Source organism: Mus musculus, chromosome 10 (genome assembly GCF_000001635.26).
Source record: "Mus musculus strain C57BL/6J chromosome 10, GRCm38.p6 C57BL/6J".
Lineage (NCBI taxonomy): Eukaryota > Metazoa > Chordata > Mammalia > Rodentia > Muridae > Mus > Mus musculus.
Window position 1 is genome coordinate 75,022,258 of NC_000076.6, and position 14,159 is coordinate 75,036,416.

General features: G+C 46.8%; 1 protein-coding gene and 1 long non-coding RNA gene across 7 annotated transcripts in view; one reads left to right on the top strand and one right to left on the bottom strand.

The window, feature by feature from the left end:
• Positions 1 to 10,385, bottom strand: part of Rsph14 (radial spoke head homolog 14 (Chlamydomonas)) — a 75,166-nt gene extending 64,781 nt beyond the window's left edge. The window contains exons 1-4 of one of the 5 annotated variants that reach the window (NM_027730.1): positions 10,267 to 10,329; positions 8,857 to 9,101; positions 7,446 to 7,548; positions 2,789 to 2,907 (exon numbers count right to left, since the gene is read on the bottom strand). In NM_027730.1, coding sequence (NP_082006.1) covers positions 2,789 to 2,907; positions 7,446 to 7,548; positions 8,857 to 9,101; positions 10,267 to 10,316 — 517 coding nt within the window. In that variant the 5' untranslated portion in view covers positions 10,317 to 10,329. Of the gene's footprint in view, positions 1 to 2,788; positions 2,908 to 7,445; positions 7,549 to 8,856; positions 9,105 to 10,246 lie in introns of all 5 variants that reach the window. The other 4 variants (NM_001163533.1, NM_001163535.1, NM_001163534.1 and 1 more) reach the window with 4 other exon arrangements.
• Gm40692 lies at positions 944 to 12,221 on the top strand. 2 transcript variants are annotated; one of them, XR_003948909.1, is made up of 4 exons: positions 944 to 1,049; positions 2,629 to 2,920; positions 8,452 to 8,576; positions 12,056 to 12,221. It is a non-coding gene; the product is annotated as a predicted gene, 40692 (long non-coding RNA). The 2 variants fall into 2 exon arrangements; XR_871829.2 differs by lacking the exons at positions 944 to 1,049; positions 2,629 to 2,920 and adding an exon at positions 3,084 to 4,534.
• The last annotated feature ends 1,938 nt before the right edge of the window (positions 12,222 to 14,159 follow it).

Consider the following 14,159-nt stretch of genomic DNA (forward strand, 5'->3'; position numbering starts at 1 on the left):
TTAAAAACAAAACAAAACAAAAAACAAAACAAAACAAAAAGCTGTCTCGGGACGGAAGGGTTTATTTGGTCACGGACCCCAGAGTCGTTCGTTATAGGGAAGGCTCGGCAGAAGGGGCTTGAGGCATTTGCCGCGTTCATGCTCACAGAGAGCAGGGAGTAAACAATACGTATAATCCAAGCACACTTTCTCTTTCTCGTCTGGATCCCAGCTCAGCAGCCTAGGGCTTGATACCACACACAGTGAGTGGGTCTTCCGGCCCCAAAGAACGTACCCAAGATAGTCCCTCACACGCATGCCCAGAGCCCATCTTCTAGATCCTAGAATCCAGGTGATTCTAGAGCTCATCAAGTTGGCAGTTGAGTAGAAAAGGAATGTACTGGCAAAGTGGGTCCCAGCTCCCCCAGAGGCACTGGACAGAGAGGAGCCAGGGGTAATGCTGATTCGTTCTCACTGGTCGTGCCCGTGGACAACACCATACAACAGTGAGCTTCCAGAGCATACCATTGGGTTAGCTGACAGGATGGCGCTAGCTGGGGAAGGGCAGGCTAGGAAGCAGTTCTGATAGCCTGCAACAGTGAAGCAGGTGTGCATCTGAGGTGTGGTGGCTTGAATATGCTTGGCCCGTGCAAAGTGGCACCATTAGGAGGTGTGGCTTGGTTTGAGTGGGTGTGGCCTTGTTGGAGGAAGTGAGTCAGTGTGGGGGTGGGGTTTGAGGTCCTAGGCTCAAGCTCAGTCCAGGGCGGAACAGAGCCCCCCCCCCCCCCACACACACACCTATAGAAAACAGTCTCCTGCTGTCTTAGGATCAAGATACAGAACGTTCACCTCCTTCTCCAGCTCCATGCCTGCCTGGACGCTGCCATGTTCCTACCATGATGAAAATGGACTAAACCTGTGAACCTGTAAGCCAGCCCTAATTAAATGTTGTCCTTTACAAGAGTTGCTTTGGTCATGGTATCTCTTCACAGCAGTAAAGCCCTAACCAAGACGTGAGGCCAACATCACCTTCACCGGCAGACTCTAGGGGAATCCCTCTTGTGTACCAGGTAAGTCTGTGCAGAAATGTCCACTACTCTTTCCCTGTGCAGCCTGGAAGTGGAAAGAGCTAGCATGGAAACATGTGAATGGCATTTGATTCAACGTGTATACGTCTCTCAAAGTTGTAATATTAGGGCCAGTGAGGTGGCTCTACAAGGTAAAAGCACTTGCCACACAATCCTCGTCACCTAAATTTTATCTCTGGAATCATGTTTTTTCAAAAAGCGAATGCAGTAGCAAGAATCTGTAATCTAAGTATTCCTAAGGCAAAAATGGGGGAACCAGAATTACTCAGAAGCCCATGGGCCAGCAAGCCTGGAGTATGCAGGACAGCAAGCAGCAGGAGCAAACCAGATCTTACCTCAGCAAGGTGGAAGGCAAGAAGCAACTCCTCAAAGTTCAAAAGTTGCCTTCTGCCTGCCAGCCACACATAAGTCATAACACACACACACACACACACACACACACACACACACACCAGCAGCAGCATCTTCATCATCATCATCATTATCATCACCATCATCAGCTGTGGTGCTTTGTGAAGATTTACATCAGAAATATAATAATAATTTTTAAACATATAATATTACTTCTTGGGGTACTTTTAAGCTGCCAAGGATACATCCAGCAAGACCCACTTAACACAGATTTAAAATGCAAAACAACATTATACATTTTTATATACTGTGTATATGGTAAAAATCTTTGTACATGTTGTAAGGTTATAGTAACCAAATTGTTAATATATCAGGGTAGACCATGAGGAAGGGTGAGGTGTGGGAAGAGATCCAGGGGGTACTTGGACTTTATCTATCCCTTAAGTGGGTTCGTACAATCAGATGTCCCTCGGCAGCAGAATAGGTGAGCTCTAATGCTCACTTCATGCAAGTCGGAACCTCCAAAATTCACTTTTGATTCAGAAATGAAACACTAACTGAAAGCGTGTAAAATCTTTGGAATAGTATAGACTAGATATTCCCGTTTTCAGGAAGCTTTAAGAATCATAGACTATGCTGGGAATGTATGCTCTGTGGTGGAGTTATCAGTCAGCACATGGGAATGCCTGGGTTTAATACCAGTATCCCCCAAACGAAAAAGTACCGAACAACCCAGCACATAACCTCAGAAGGGGGTCATCCTGAGGAAGAGAATCCGGTCTAGAGCCACTGGAAAGCCTTGGAGTCGTGGGAACAGGCTGCAGGGTTCTTCTTTGTGTTTATTTATTAGAAGTTAACCAAAAACATTGACTTATTTGCATTATTGGAGATGGATGATAGGATAGAATTCAGGGTCTTTATCCTACTTCTGAGCTACACTCCCAACTTTGTAAAAACACATCAGTACTTGGGAGGCAGAGGCAGGAGGATCTCCGAGCTTGAAGCTAGCCTGGTGTACAGAGAGAGTCCCCGAGACAGCCATGACTACACAGGGAAACCCTGTCTCCGAGATAACACCTTCCTCCCCCGCCCCAAAATTTTTTTTGTCATATCTTAACAAAAATGTAACTTTGTTGCTGCTACTGCTGCTGCTACAGATTTGAAACAAAGTCTTACTCTGATATCCATTCTGATCTTCCTCTCTGCTCAGCCTCTGGAGGAGTTGGGGGTACAGCCTGCACCCATGTCCCACTCCAAGGTCATTTTTTAAAACGTACTGAAGGCTTTGACCTAAGGCCTGGCACAAACTGAGCAAAAGCAGAAGACTGCAGACAGTCGTCTACCAGATCCCATGTGCGACACAACTCTACCTTTAGGCAACTGTGCCAGATGCTTGTATGCCTGGTGTAGATTCTCCCGGCAGAGGGTCTGGTGATCACTCAGCAGGAGTGACAGGGCTTGGATGATGTCATGCTTTAAGAAGCCAACTCTAAAGAAGGAAGGTGGGTTTTAGACATAAGAAGACCATTTCAGTTTTCTTAAAATATATTTATTTTATGTGTATGGGTGTTTTGCTTGCTTGTGTGTGTGTCACATGTATAGATGATGCCCAAAGAAGTCAGAAGAGAGCATTGGATTCCCTGGAACTGGAACCACCATGTGGATGCTGAGAATCGAACCCTGGTCCTCTGCAAGAGCCACAAGTATTTGTAATCACTGGGCGAACTCTTCAGACCCAATTTTGGTTATTTTAAAAGCCAAATACTGTTCTGTTGTATAAACAAAGCATGTTTTCATTATCCACTCATTGGTTTATGGGGGTGTAGGTTGTTTCTGTTTGCTGGCCATTGTGAAAAAAATCAGCAAAGAACACATATGGTCAGTTGTTTCTATGGTAGGATGCAGAGTCCTTTGGGTATGTGCCTAAGAGTAATATAGAGCCAGATTGTATGGTATATCTATTTCTAGCCTTCTAGGGAACGGCCACACTGATTTCCATAGTGGCTGCACCCAGTTTGTACTCCTACCAGCCTTACATCCACACTAACATTCATCATCATCGTTTTTATTTTCTCTCTCTTAGCCATCATGACGGGAGTAAGTTGAAATCCCAAGGTAATCTTAATATGCATTTCCCAATAGCCTAGGATCTTGAAAGTGTTTTAAAATACTTCTCGGCCATTTGTATCTCATCTTTTGAGAACTCCCTGATTAGTTCCTGGCTTCATTTTTTAAACCTGGATTGTCTTCTTGAGGTTTTTTTTTGGGGGGGGGGGTTCTCTGTATAGTTTAGCTATGACTGGTATAGCTAGTGAGTAATTTTTCCCAATTCTATAGACTGCTCCTTTACTTGAATAGTGGTTTTCTTGGCAGTATAGAAGCTTTGTAGTTGCATGAGGTCCCATTTCTTAATGATTGGTCTGAATGTCTGCACAGTCAGTGTCCTGTGCCCGTGAGTTCAAGGATAGCCCTTTCTGTCAGATTCAGTGTATCAGGTCTTTCGTTTATAGCCCTTGGACCATTTGGAGTTAAGTTTTGTGTGGAGTGTGTGTGTGTGAAATAAGGTTATATATAGTTCCATTAGCAGCATATTGATGTTGATGTCTTTTCTCCAATGTGTATTTTAGGCTTTTGTTGTTGTTGTTGTTGTTGTTGTTGTCAAAAATCAGATGACTCTAAGAACCTGTGCTTATATATGGGTTCTCATTTCTGTTTCATCAGCCAATGTGTCTGGTTTTATGCCCGTGCAAATGTGGTTTTTATTACTATAGCTCTATACTATAATCTCTGGAGAGTTCAGAAATGATCAGGTCAGTGCGTCTGCTGGGATCCATACTATCTCAGGCAAAGGCCAAAGAGATCTGCCACACTTAGAAGCCCAGACCAGCCCCGTGGGAAGTGGCACAAGGAACCTGTAACCCACCTTGCCTGCCCTGTGGGGCTGAGCTCATGGCCATTCTACAGGCTTCCGGGGAGACATTGCACAGGGCCCAGCCCCGCCTCCCCGGCTCCTCACAGCTATTCATTCTCTTCTCCCAACTGACTTCCAATTTTGCTGGCAGCCAGCTGCTTCCCTCGAGACCCATGGCTGCCCTCTACGCTTGCTGTAATAACACGTAAGTTAATTAAATATTAGGTAAGCCAATTAAAAAGGATTGTTTTTATTTCCTCTTGATACATCTTTGAATGCTTTGTAAAACCTCAAATGGGTCTCTTGAAAATGTGAGACCACTGTAAGATATTCTACATTGGTTTTTTTGTTTTTGTTGTTGTTTTTGTTTGTTGTTGTTGTTGTTGTTGTTTCTTTGTTTTTGTATGTTGACTGTTTTAACAGTAACTTCCTGATCTGGGTGTGCTTTCAAGGAATGCACTGCAAATCAAACGGGTGGTTTAAGCAGAAAGGACAATAGAAAGTACCACCCGATGAACCCGTATCCTAGAAAAGGCCTGGATAAGGATCTGAGTTCGAGGCCAGCCTGGTCTACAGAGCCAGTTCCAAGACAGCCAGAGCTACCCAGAAAAACCCTGTCTCAAAACAAAAACAAAAATCTTACACAAGGGTTGGCAAATGTCTTCTCATTCGTGTTTTACGCTTAAGGATCAACTTAAAGGAACTATTTCTTTAACTCTTCGATTGGGAATCATGCCTTTTAAGTAGACAACAGCACCTGGAATGGAACCTTCCGAGGTCACCCCTGTTGGGGTGGGTTCAGGAATAAAGGCATGTAGGAAGAAGCACTGAGCTAAGCTGGCAGCACAAAGGATGCGCCCAGCCAGTTACGGTGCCTGCCTCGACATTGGTCAGAGCTTAATCTTACGGTATGGTTTGCTCTGTTCTGAAAAAGGAAAATTGCAGTCGGACACACCCATGCAGGGCTGCTGCTGTGTTTCCTATGCCCCGCACCTCCAAATCCACTCCACATCAAACATGCTCTGAAAACGTGCAGGTGTCCTTCTCGGTCCCAATTCCCAATTCCCTGGAGCCTCTGACAGGAGGATCACTTGTACCCAGGAGTTCAAGGTTAGCCTTCGAGACACAGCAAGATGGAGGGAAGGAGAGAGGAGAGGATGGAGGGACAGTGGGAGGGACAGAGGCTGGGGAAAGAGCTCACTGGTAAAACATGAAGGGAGATTTAGGATGTGGAAAACCAGCAGAAAAGGAAGAAATAAGGAGACAAGACCAGCTACCAGATGCTGTAGAAATAAGAAAGCTGGTGATCTACCTACTTGGAAATGTCATGATGGAACCTATGATTCCGCATGACGAATATTTGATGAAAATAAAAAAATTTTAAAGGCGAAAACACCTGGAGAGATAAACTCAAAATGAAAGAATGACTTGATTGTGTGGCAATCAAGCAGAGGGTCAAGAGCTAGGTTGCCAGGGAGCTTCCTGTCTACTGGGGTGCAGCATGGATTACTGAGGTGCCAATCTGCCATGCTTCGAGGGCCATCCTCGTCACGCCTCCTTGTCACTCCCATGATGCCTTGGTGAGAGAGCCTCAAACAGGAGGTTCTAGGTAGTCACTTGGGGCTCGGTGAGCCGCTGGGCATAGTAGTGACGTTACCACTGAGGGCTGGAGGTGTAGATCAGTTCTAGAGTTGCTTAGCAAAGTCAGAGTGCTGAAATTCGATGCGTATCATCCCAAAAAAGAAGGAGTAGGGGAGAGAGGGAAGGAGGGAAAGGGGAGGGAGACAAGGATCGAAGGGAAAGGAAAGGGTGTGACATGTACTGGGGAGGGCGTGCCACCACTGAACTTGGGAGTGGAATTTAGGGTCCCATTTGCTTGGGACCCTTTGCCTTCTTTACTCTAGTGTACAGGGGAAAAGCTAAGTTTAGAATCCTACGATGAGCACACCCTTGTGGTGGGGGACAACTTTAAGATGTACTTTGGATCAGTTCCGTGGCAGGAAAGGCATGTCAAGTGGGACAGGCTCCTTTCTGTGATATCAGGAGCTTAAATCTTAGCAAATTGGGAGGGAGGAGCTCACAACAATTGGACCCCCCCAGCTTGGCTGTGTCCTACAAGAACCCATGCCGACAGCTCTCTGCATGACAGCTAGCTAGCCCCCATATCCAGAGATTCCAAAACATCCCCCAAACATTAGGGCTTCTTAATGTCCAAGCAAAACCCAGCCTTGAGAGCACGGGGGCGTGGGTGGGGGGTCAAGTGGCTTTCCAGTCTCCAACTCCAGAATAGCATAGTCTCCCTCTCCCCAAGGTTATCTTAGACCAGCAGGTCTCAGCCTGTGGGTCACAGCCACCGGAAAACTCCTATCTCTGATGGTGCAAACATTGGGGAACACATTTCCGATGGTCTTAGGAATCCCCGACCACAAACTTATCTTCGTTGCTTCTTCAGAACTGTTAATGTTGGTACTGAGTGGTACCTCGGTTCCTAAGACCATTGAAAATATGGGGTTATCAATGGTCGGGACCCACAGGTTGAGAACTGCTGTTTTAGACATGGTAAGTGGGATCAAGAGATCTGGCTAGGTTGCAAAGCAGGAGAGGCTGCTTTATCACCAGCAGGACAGAGCCCTCCATCCCTACCTCACCGCTCTGACCACAGCATTGAACCTACCTTTTAAAATTAAGGCTCAGACTGACTGTGCATACCACCACCCACGACCCCACCACAGCTCCTGATCAGCGTCCAGCTGAAGCAGGTCTAAGGAGGTCACTAAAGGATCGGAACTTTCTTCCTGCTTTCCAATGTGAGAAGCCCGGAGCCAGGGGCTAACATAAAGATGAGTCTAGAACAGAACAAGAGTACAGCTTGGAGGTAAGGGGGCCTGTGTAGCCTGCATGAAATCTTGGATTTAATCCCCAACACCAAGAGAAGTTTGGAAGAAAATCCTGCTCAGCCACCATGGAGCCAACCAAACTGCCCTACAGAGAGAATTGTCATCCACAAATAGAGGCGCCACCAGAGACCCGTGCTCAAGGTCACTCGAGGACGTCTTCCCGGGGTGGAACAGTACAATTCCTATCAGTGACATGGGTTTTCATCAACAGTTGCCCACCTGCCTACGTAATGGGTGGCCATGATGTATAGAACCTCCGTGGTCTTTATCCGTACCAGGTTATCATCATCCTGCAGCAGGGTCTTCAGGCTCTCCAGGCAGCCTGTGGGGACAGGAAGACTTTTCAATGTCTGCCAGTCCAAAAGACAATCAGATAGAAGTCAACCCATGACCCCATGTTAGGTAACAGGAGAGGACCAAAGGTCTGTACTTTGGCTTTGCAGAAACCAAGTCAGCAGCACAGCATTTGTTAGTATAAGGAGCTCACACCCAGAGTCAATCCTATTTAAGCATCCTCATAATTCTTCCATCCCCACCCCTGGGTATGTATTATGTATTTTTGAGACAGTGTCTTACTATATAGTTCTGGCCATCCTGGAACTCACTATGTAGACCAGGCTGCTGGCCTCAAACTCATTGAAATCCACCTCCCTCTGCCTCCCGGGTATTGGGAATAAAGGCATGTGCCACTATACCCAGCCTTGTGTGTCCCTCAGCCCCGCCCTCCCACCTCCAGAGCTGAGGACCAAACCAACCTAGGACCTTTTGCTTGGTAGGCAAGTGCTCTACCACTGAGATAAATCCCCAATAAAATAGGAAAAGTCATATTTTCCTATTAGTTCCTCCTCTTGTAGTCAGTCAACCCTGGGGCTAAAAGAAAAAAAAATTGCCCTTGACATTTCTTTGATCTCAGGGGAGACATGAGGTCAGATTGGAAACCTGCCACATGCATGCAGAGGGTGCTGAGGTCAATTCTCAGCGCCCACATCGGGCAACTCACAACTACCTATGACTTCAGTTCTGGGGACCAGGTGCCCTCCTCGGATTCACAAGCACTTACCAACCTACAGACACATCCACATAATGAAAAAAAAAAGAAAGATACATTTCACAAACTAGTCACTGTGCCTTTGGATTGGCTAGATCTAGGGATGACAGATTTAGCATATAAAGATCCAGCTTAAATTTTTAAGGATTTACTTATATTATTTAAAATTATATCTAGGTGTGTGTGTGCAAGTGCACATGGAGGACAGAAGCCTCCGTTCTCTGGAGCTGGCGTTGCAGACGGTGTGTGCTCTCTGATGTCGGGTCTGGGATCTGAACTCAGGTCCTCTGGAAAAACAGCAGGTACTGTTGAGCACTGAGCCATCTCTCCAGCCCATCCTATTTAACGTATTGATTAAGCAACCTTAGATTCACACCCCTCCTGAACACTGAGTTTCAGACCTGTAAATTGAAAATGTGTCTTCTCTTGGGGGTAGCGCTGCACTTGGGGGCACGGCTGGCCTGAAATCCAGCTTAATAAGTAGCAGCTCTTACTCCTGATGCCATCTGATGTCTGAACTACATCAGCCCCTCCCTCCCCCCCCGCCCCCAGCCATGGTTACCGGGTGTGGGATGCTCTCACCTATGTTGATGGCCTCGTAGACATACTCAGGATCGTGCATGAGGTCACACAGAGCCACTAGGGCTTTCTGCCTTGTCAGGAGATCCCTTGACTGTAGCTCCTCATTAAGCTTGCTCAAGGCCCGGCAGCCATAAGCAATGGCGGCTTTTGTGGGGTCGATGTCAGGAGGCATATACATGGAGATGCGGGCATGAGCCATCTTTTCACACCTGCCAAAGGGCTTTGAAAATGAACCTCTGTAGAAACTGCTAATAAAAGAACAACAACAACAAACACACACAGAAGAAAAACTGTCATTATTACTATTATCAGGTAGAAGCTTATCCATCTCAGCCTCAAAACTGTCTGTGAAGACAAACAGGGTGGATACTTTCATCTGGATTTACTGATGAGCAAACAGGGGCTGACCAGATTTCTCAAGGTCACGGCACGGGTGTGGCCCAATGACAGAAGAAAATGCTTGGGATACTTGGTAGATTGGTTCCTTAGTCACAGTACCAAAGACGAGGGGGGGTTGCGGGGGGGGGGGGGATAGGCCAGCCAAGTAAAAACCAACATGTGTTCTCCTTTGATGCTCCTGCTTAGCTGGTGACAGCAATAATTTGTGACTGCCAGTTAGATAGATACTAAACTGCTTAAAAAGAGCTGTCCATGTAAGGAAATAGATTTTTGGCTAGGGAGTTGGTAAAGCTAGAAACTATCAAATAGATGCCCTGTTCCTTCCTGTTGGGGACATGCTTAGAACACTTTTGCAAGAAGGGTTAAAGAAGGATTTCTTGTCCCCCACACATACACTCTTTGAACAACCATAGGCAATGTGGCTTCAGGGTTAAGACTGGGATATAGTCCAGGTCCACGGGCTATCCTTGACAAGTCACTCCCTCTTCTATATGCATCATCTCTGCAGCTGAAGAGTTAGGTATTTCCTTTCTGCCCTTCCAGCACAGCCATATAACTGATACCCATGAGCCTGGCTGGACAGAACTTAGAATATATTGATTGTGGTTATTATCCTGATCACTATTGCAGAACCTGGCAGGACTCAAACTCTGAAGTTAAAAAACAACAACAACAACAACAACAACAACAAAAAAAAAAAAACCAACAAAAAAAAAAAAAAAAGAAAACAAAACAAAAAACCAAGGCAGGCCACCAGCCAAGACAAGGAGGAAAAGCCCCAGACTGGGAAGGTAACAGCCATCTCTAAAATGGGGTTCACTCCAGGGGATCTTAGTCTCTGGGACATGGGCTGCCCTCCTATAAATGGCACACACTACAGGAATCCTGCTACCAGCAGGAAAGGCGAGACCCAGGCTGTGAGGGCACCAGCCCCGTGTGAATGGAACTGGGTGGGTCAGGAAGCCCCCTATGCCCTGTGCCAGGCACCCACCTCACAGCTGCCTCACTTGCCTCAGTGCGTGAAGTCTCCTGGTGTCTGCCAGCCAGAGCGCTTGGCCCATTACCAGGCGACCTGGTTGCTAGGAGACTGCCAGCGTCTGCAGCTTCTCGGTCAATACTCTGGGGAGCCAAGGCGCAGGCGCAAAAAGACTAAGGCTAAGCCCAGTGAAGAAGGGAAAAACAACATAATTTTACAATGTTACTATGAAGAACAAAGACAAGTCTCCTTAGTGGTACAGATTTCCTGTGACCTTTGCATGCTTTGGGCCATCCGGGTGAAGGAGTAACTTTATACAGTTCAAGGCTAAGAATCTCAAGGAAATTCAGTTGCTCTCTCCGAGTCACGTAGACCTGACCCCAGAACTGCCCGGTCAGGGCCCATATTTCTGCAAGCTGATCCACCCAGTACATACTGGCTGAAGTGGTTTTCTAGGCCCCCAACACCACCTGCCTAACATCTCCTTTGGCTCCCCAAAGACTGTCTCCTCACCGAGTCTGGGTGGTGGTGCATGCCTTTATTACCGGCTACATGGGAGGTAGACACAGACAATATAGCAAGACCCCATTACACTCTCCATACACATAGGAGGGCCCCACCTAACCCCCCTCCCATATACATACAACATACCAAAACCCTGCCTAGTGTACTACACATGATATAGCAAGCCCTGACTAACTTCCCTAACATATACACATACGCCATATGGAGACTTTACATAAACCTGCATGTGCGCACATGCGTGCACGCGCACACACACACACCCTAAGACCTTGCACAAACTCAAACACACACAGAATGTAACAAGACATCTGTCTGACATCCCCCATAGACACAACTCAGTAAGAGCCGCCTAACCCCCTTAACATAGCAAGACCTTGCCTGTGTCTGTTTCATTTACTGCCTCTCTGTACCAAGCATATGCCAAGAAGCGTTTGATAAATGCAAAATGAATGACTTATGGGCTTGAGTTAAGAGTTACAATTTAAAAGCATTTTTTCTGCAATTCACACATTACCAAATGTATTAGTTACTCTTTCCTCGACGTGAGAGAATGCCTGGGAGAAGCAACTTACGTGAGAAAAGCTTTTAGTTTGGCTTGGAATTTCAGGAGGTCTGACCCACCGGTGCTTGGCAGACTATGGCAGTGGGAAAATATGAACTATGAACCAGGGATGGAGAGGAGAGGAGAGGAGAGGAGAGGAGAGGAGAGAGGATAGCTATTTCTAAGGACTTCCCCTCAGTGACTTGGCCCCTCCCACAGTCTGACGCTTCCACCATCGGGGGAGCAAGTATTCAAAGCATTGTAGTTTCCCTTGTTCTTAGTCGGGTCAAAGGTCACTAGGAGAGAGGTCACCCATTGGGCACATGAGACAGTTTTTTTGTTAGTATGACGAAAAACCAGACAAAAGGCAAATTGAGGGGAGAAGGATTTATTTCAGCTCACATATTGAGGGTATGGTCCATCATGGCAGCAAGGCAGGACAGCAGAAGTGACTCTGAGATCTGACACTTCACCTTCTGGTAACCCGATGGAACTAGGCGCAGGTAAAGGCGAACGCTGGGGCCCAACTGGTGCTCAACTTATATTCAGGGTAAGTACTTCTCAGTTAAAGCTCTCTGGAAACATCCTTACAGACACTCGCAGAGGTGTTCACCTGAGGGTAACTCTAAATCCTGCCAACAGTGATGCTCAAATATGGCAGACTGAATAATAGTTTCCCATCAGTTGGACCTTCCAGCAGTGTCGGCCCTATTTCCCATGCTGCACTGCTGGCGTTTCTCTTTCTCTTCCGGTCCCAGGTGCCGCGAGCGCTGCAGGTTACCGTGCAGACATGGCCAGGTCCAAGAACCATAGAACCAGTCCCAAAAATGGCTCAGAAATGGCGTCAAGAAGCACACACCTTTAATCCCAGCACTTGGGAGGCAGACGCAGGCAGATTTCTGAGTTCGAGGCCAGCCTGGTCTACAAAGTGAGTTCCAGGACAGCCAGGGCTACACAGAGAAACCCTGTCTTGAAAAACAACAACAACAAAAAAAAAAAAGAAAAGAAAAAAGAAAAAAAAAAAGGAAAGGAAAGGAAAGGAAAGGAAAGGAAAGAAACCCCAGCAGTCACAAAGATACGAATCTTTTAAGGGATTTGACTGCAAGTTCCTAAGGAACATGTGCTTTGCCAAGAAGCACAACAAGAAAGGCCTGAAGAAGATGCAGGCCAACAATGCAAAGGCAGTGAGTGCGCGTGCAGAGGCCATCGAGGCCCTGGTGAAGCCTCAGGCCATCAAGCCCAAGATGCCAAAGGGCCCCAGCCGCAGAGTCAGCCGTCTGCCTTTCATCGCTCACCCCAAGCTTGGGAAGTGGATTCGAAGCTACATGGCCAAGGGGCATAGGCTCTGCCAACCAAAGCCCGAGGTTCAAACAAGGCAGAGGCCAAAGCTCCAGCTAAGGTCCAGCTTCAGCTCCAGCTCAGGCTCCCAGAGGGGCCCAGGCCCCTGAGACGGCCCCATAGAAAAAGGCTCCTGCCAGTGTGAAGACAGATGGACTGCTGGGACACACCCACCTACCTACACACTATTTGCAGATGACCAGTGTCTTGGGCTTTTTTTTTTTTTTTTTTTTTTTTTTTTTTTACAAATAAACTTGAGGCAAGAAAAAAAATAGTTTGCCAGTGTTTTGCTGTAGAGAACACCTCTAGATCTGGGCAATGGTGATGTGTGTTTAGATGCCTTCTCGGGGATCTGAAGGCTCCTTCTGATGAAGACTACTCAGTGGAGTCTAGAGACATCTGATGGGTGATTGAGAAGGGATGAAAAGCCAGGGCAGCCGTAAGATTCCACTGAAATGCTCTTTGTCCCTGCATGGGGGATTGATCTTTTTGGAGCTAATCTTTCAGTAGCTGCTATAAAATAAACACCCAGAGTCCCAAAGTTACCACCCCCACCTCATGTCCTTAAAGTCCAGGAAGACATAGGCAAATGGTACACGCCCATTATTCTATCACATGGGGGAAGGAGGCAACAGGATCAGGAGTTCACAGCCACTATCATGGAAAATTTGGGGTCTGCCTAGACTACACGAGGGCTTGCTACAAGCAGTTTTTAAAAAGACTACAGGGGAGCTCTGTCAGCATGGCGACCATCATCTGTGTCTAACCCACCCTGGCAAATCAACATAGGCCTGTTTCTCATTTTGTTCCAGGAGAAAAACGGGTCTACCAGTCCTGCCCCATCCCCACTCCTTAGCCATAAAAAGCCTTGCCTGCCGATCCTGCACACACCCCGGTCTCCTCTCTATTACTTCTGTGCTACAAGAACTCAAGTCTCCAGCAGCAGCATCCTCACAAGAAACCCTTAACCTTATCGGGGCCCTTTAAAAGCTGAGTAACCTGAGCTTTGGAGATATAGGACCCTTTAAACTTGAGGCCTTAGAAGTGGAACCACTTGCCAGGCCGTGGTGGCATAAGCCTTTAATCAGAGCACTTGGCAGGCTGAAACAGACAGATCTCAGAATCTCTGAGTTCAAGGCCAGTCTGGTCTACAGAGAGAGTTCTAGGACAGCCAGGTTTGTTATACAGAAAAACCCTGTTTCCAATGTGTGTGTGTGTGTGTGATGGTGGTGGTGAGAGATAGCTCAGTGAGTAAGAGCACTTACTGCTCTTCTGAAGATACTGAGTTAAATTCCCAGCACCCACATGGCAGCACAGCTTACAACTGTCTGATGCCGTCTTCTGTACAGATGTACATGCAGACAAAAGTACCCATATACATAAAGTACAGAAAGAAATCAAATCATTCAACAAAGGTCTCAAGCAAAGGCATAAGAATACTTCCTGTTGCATTAAAGACAATTGAAATAGATCTACCAAGGATCCAGTACCACACTTAGAAATCTACCTGCCGCTGTCCTTCAC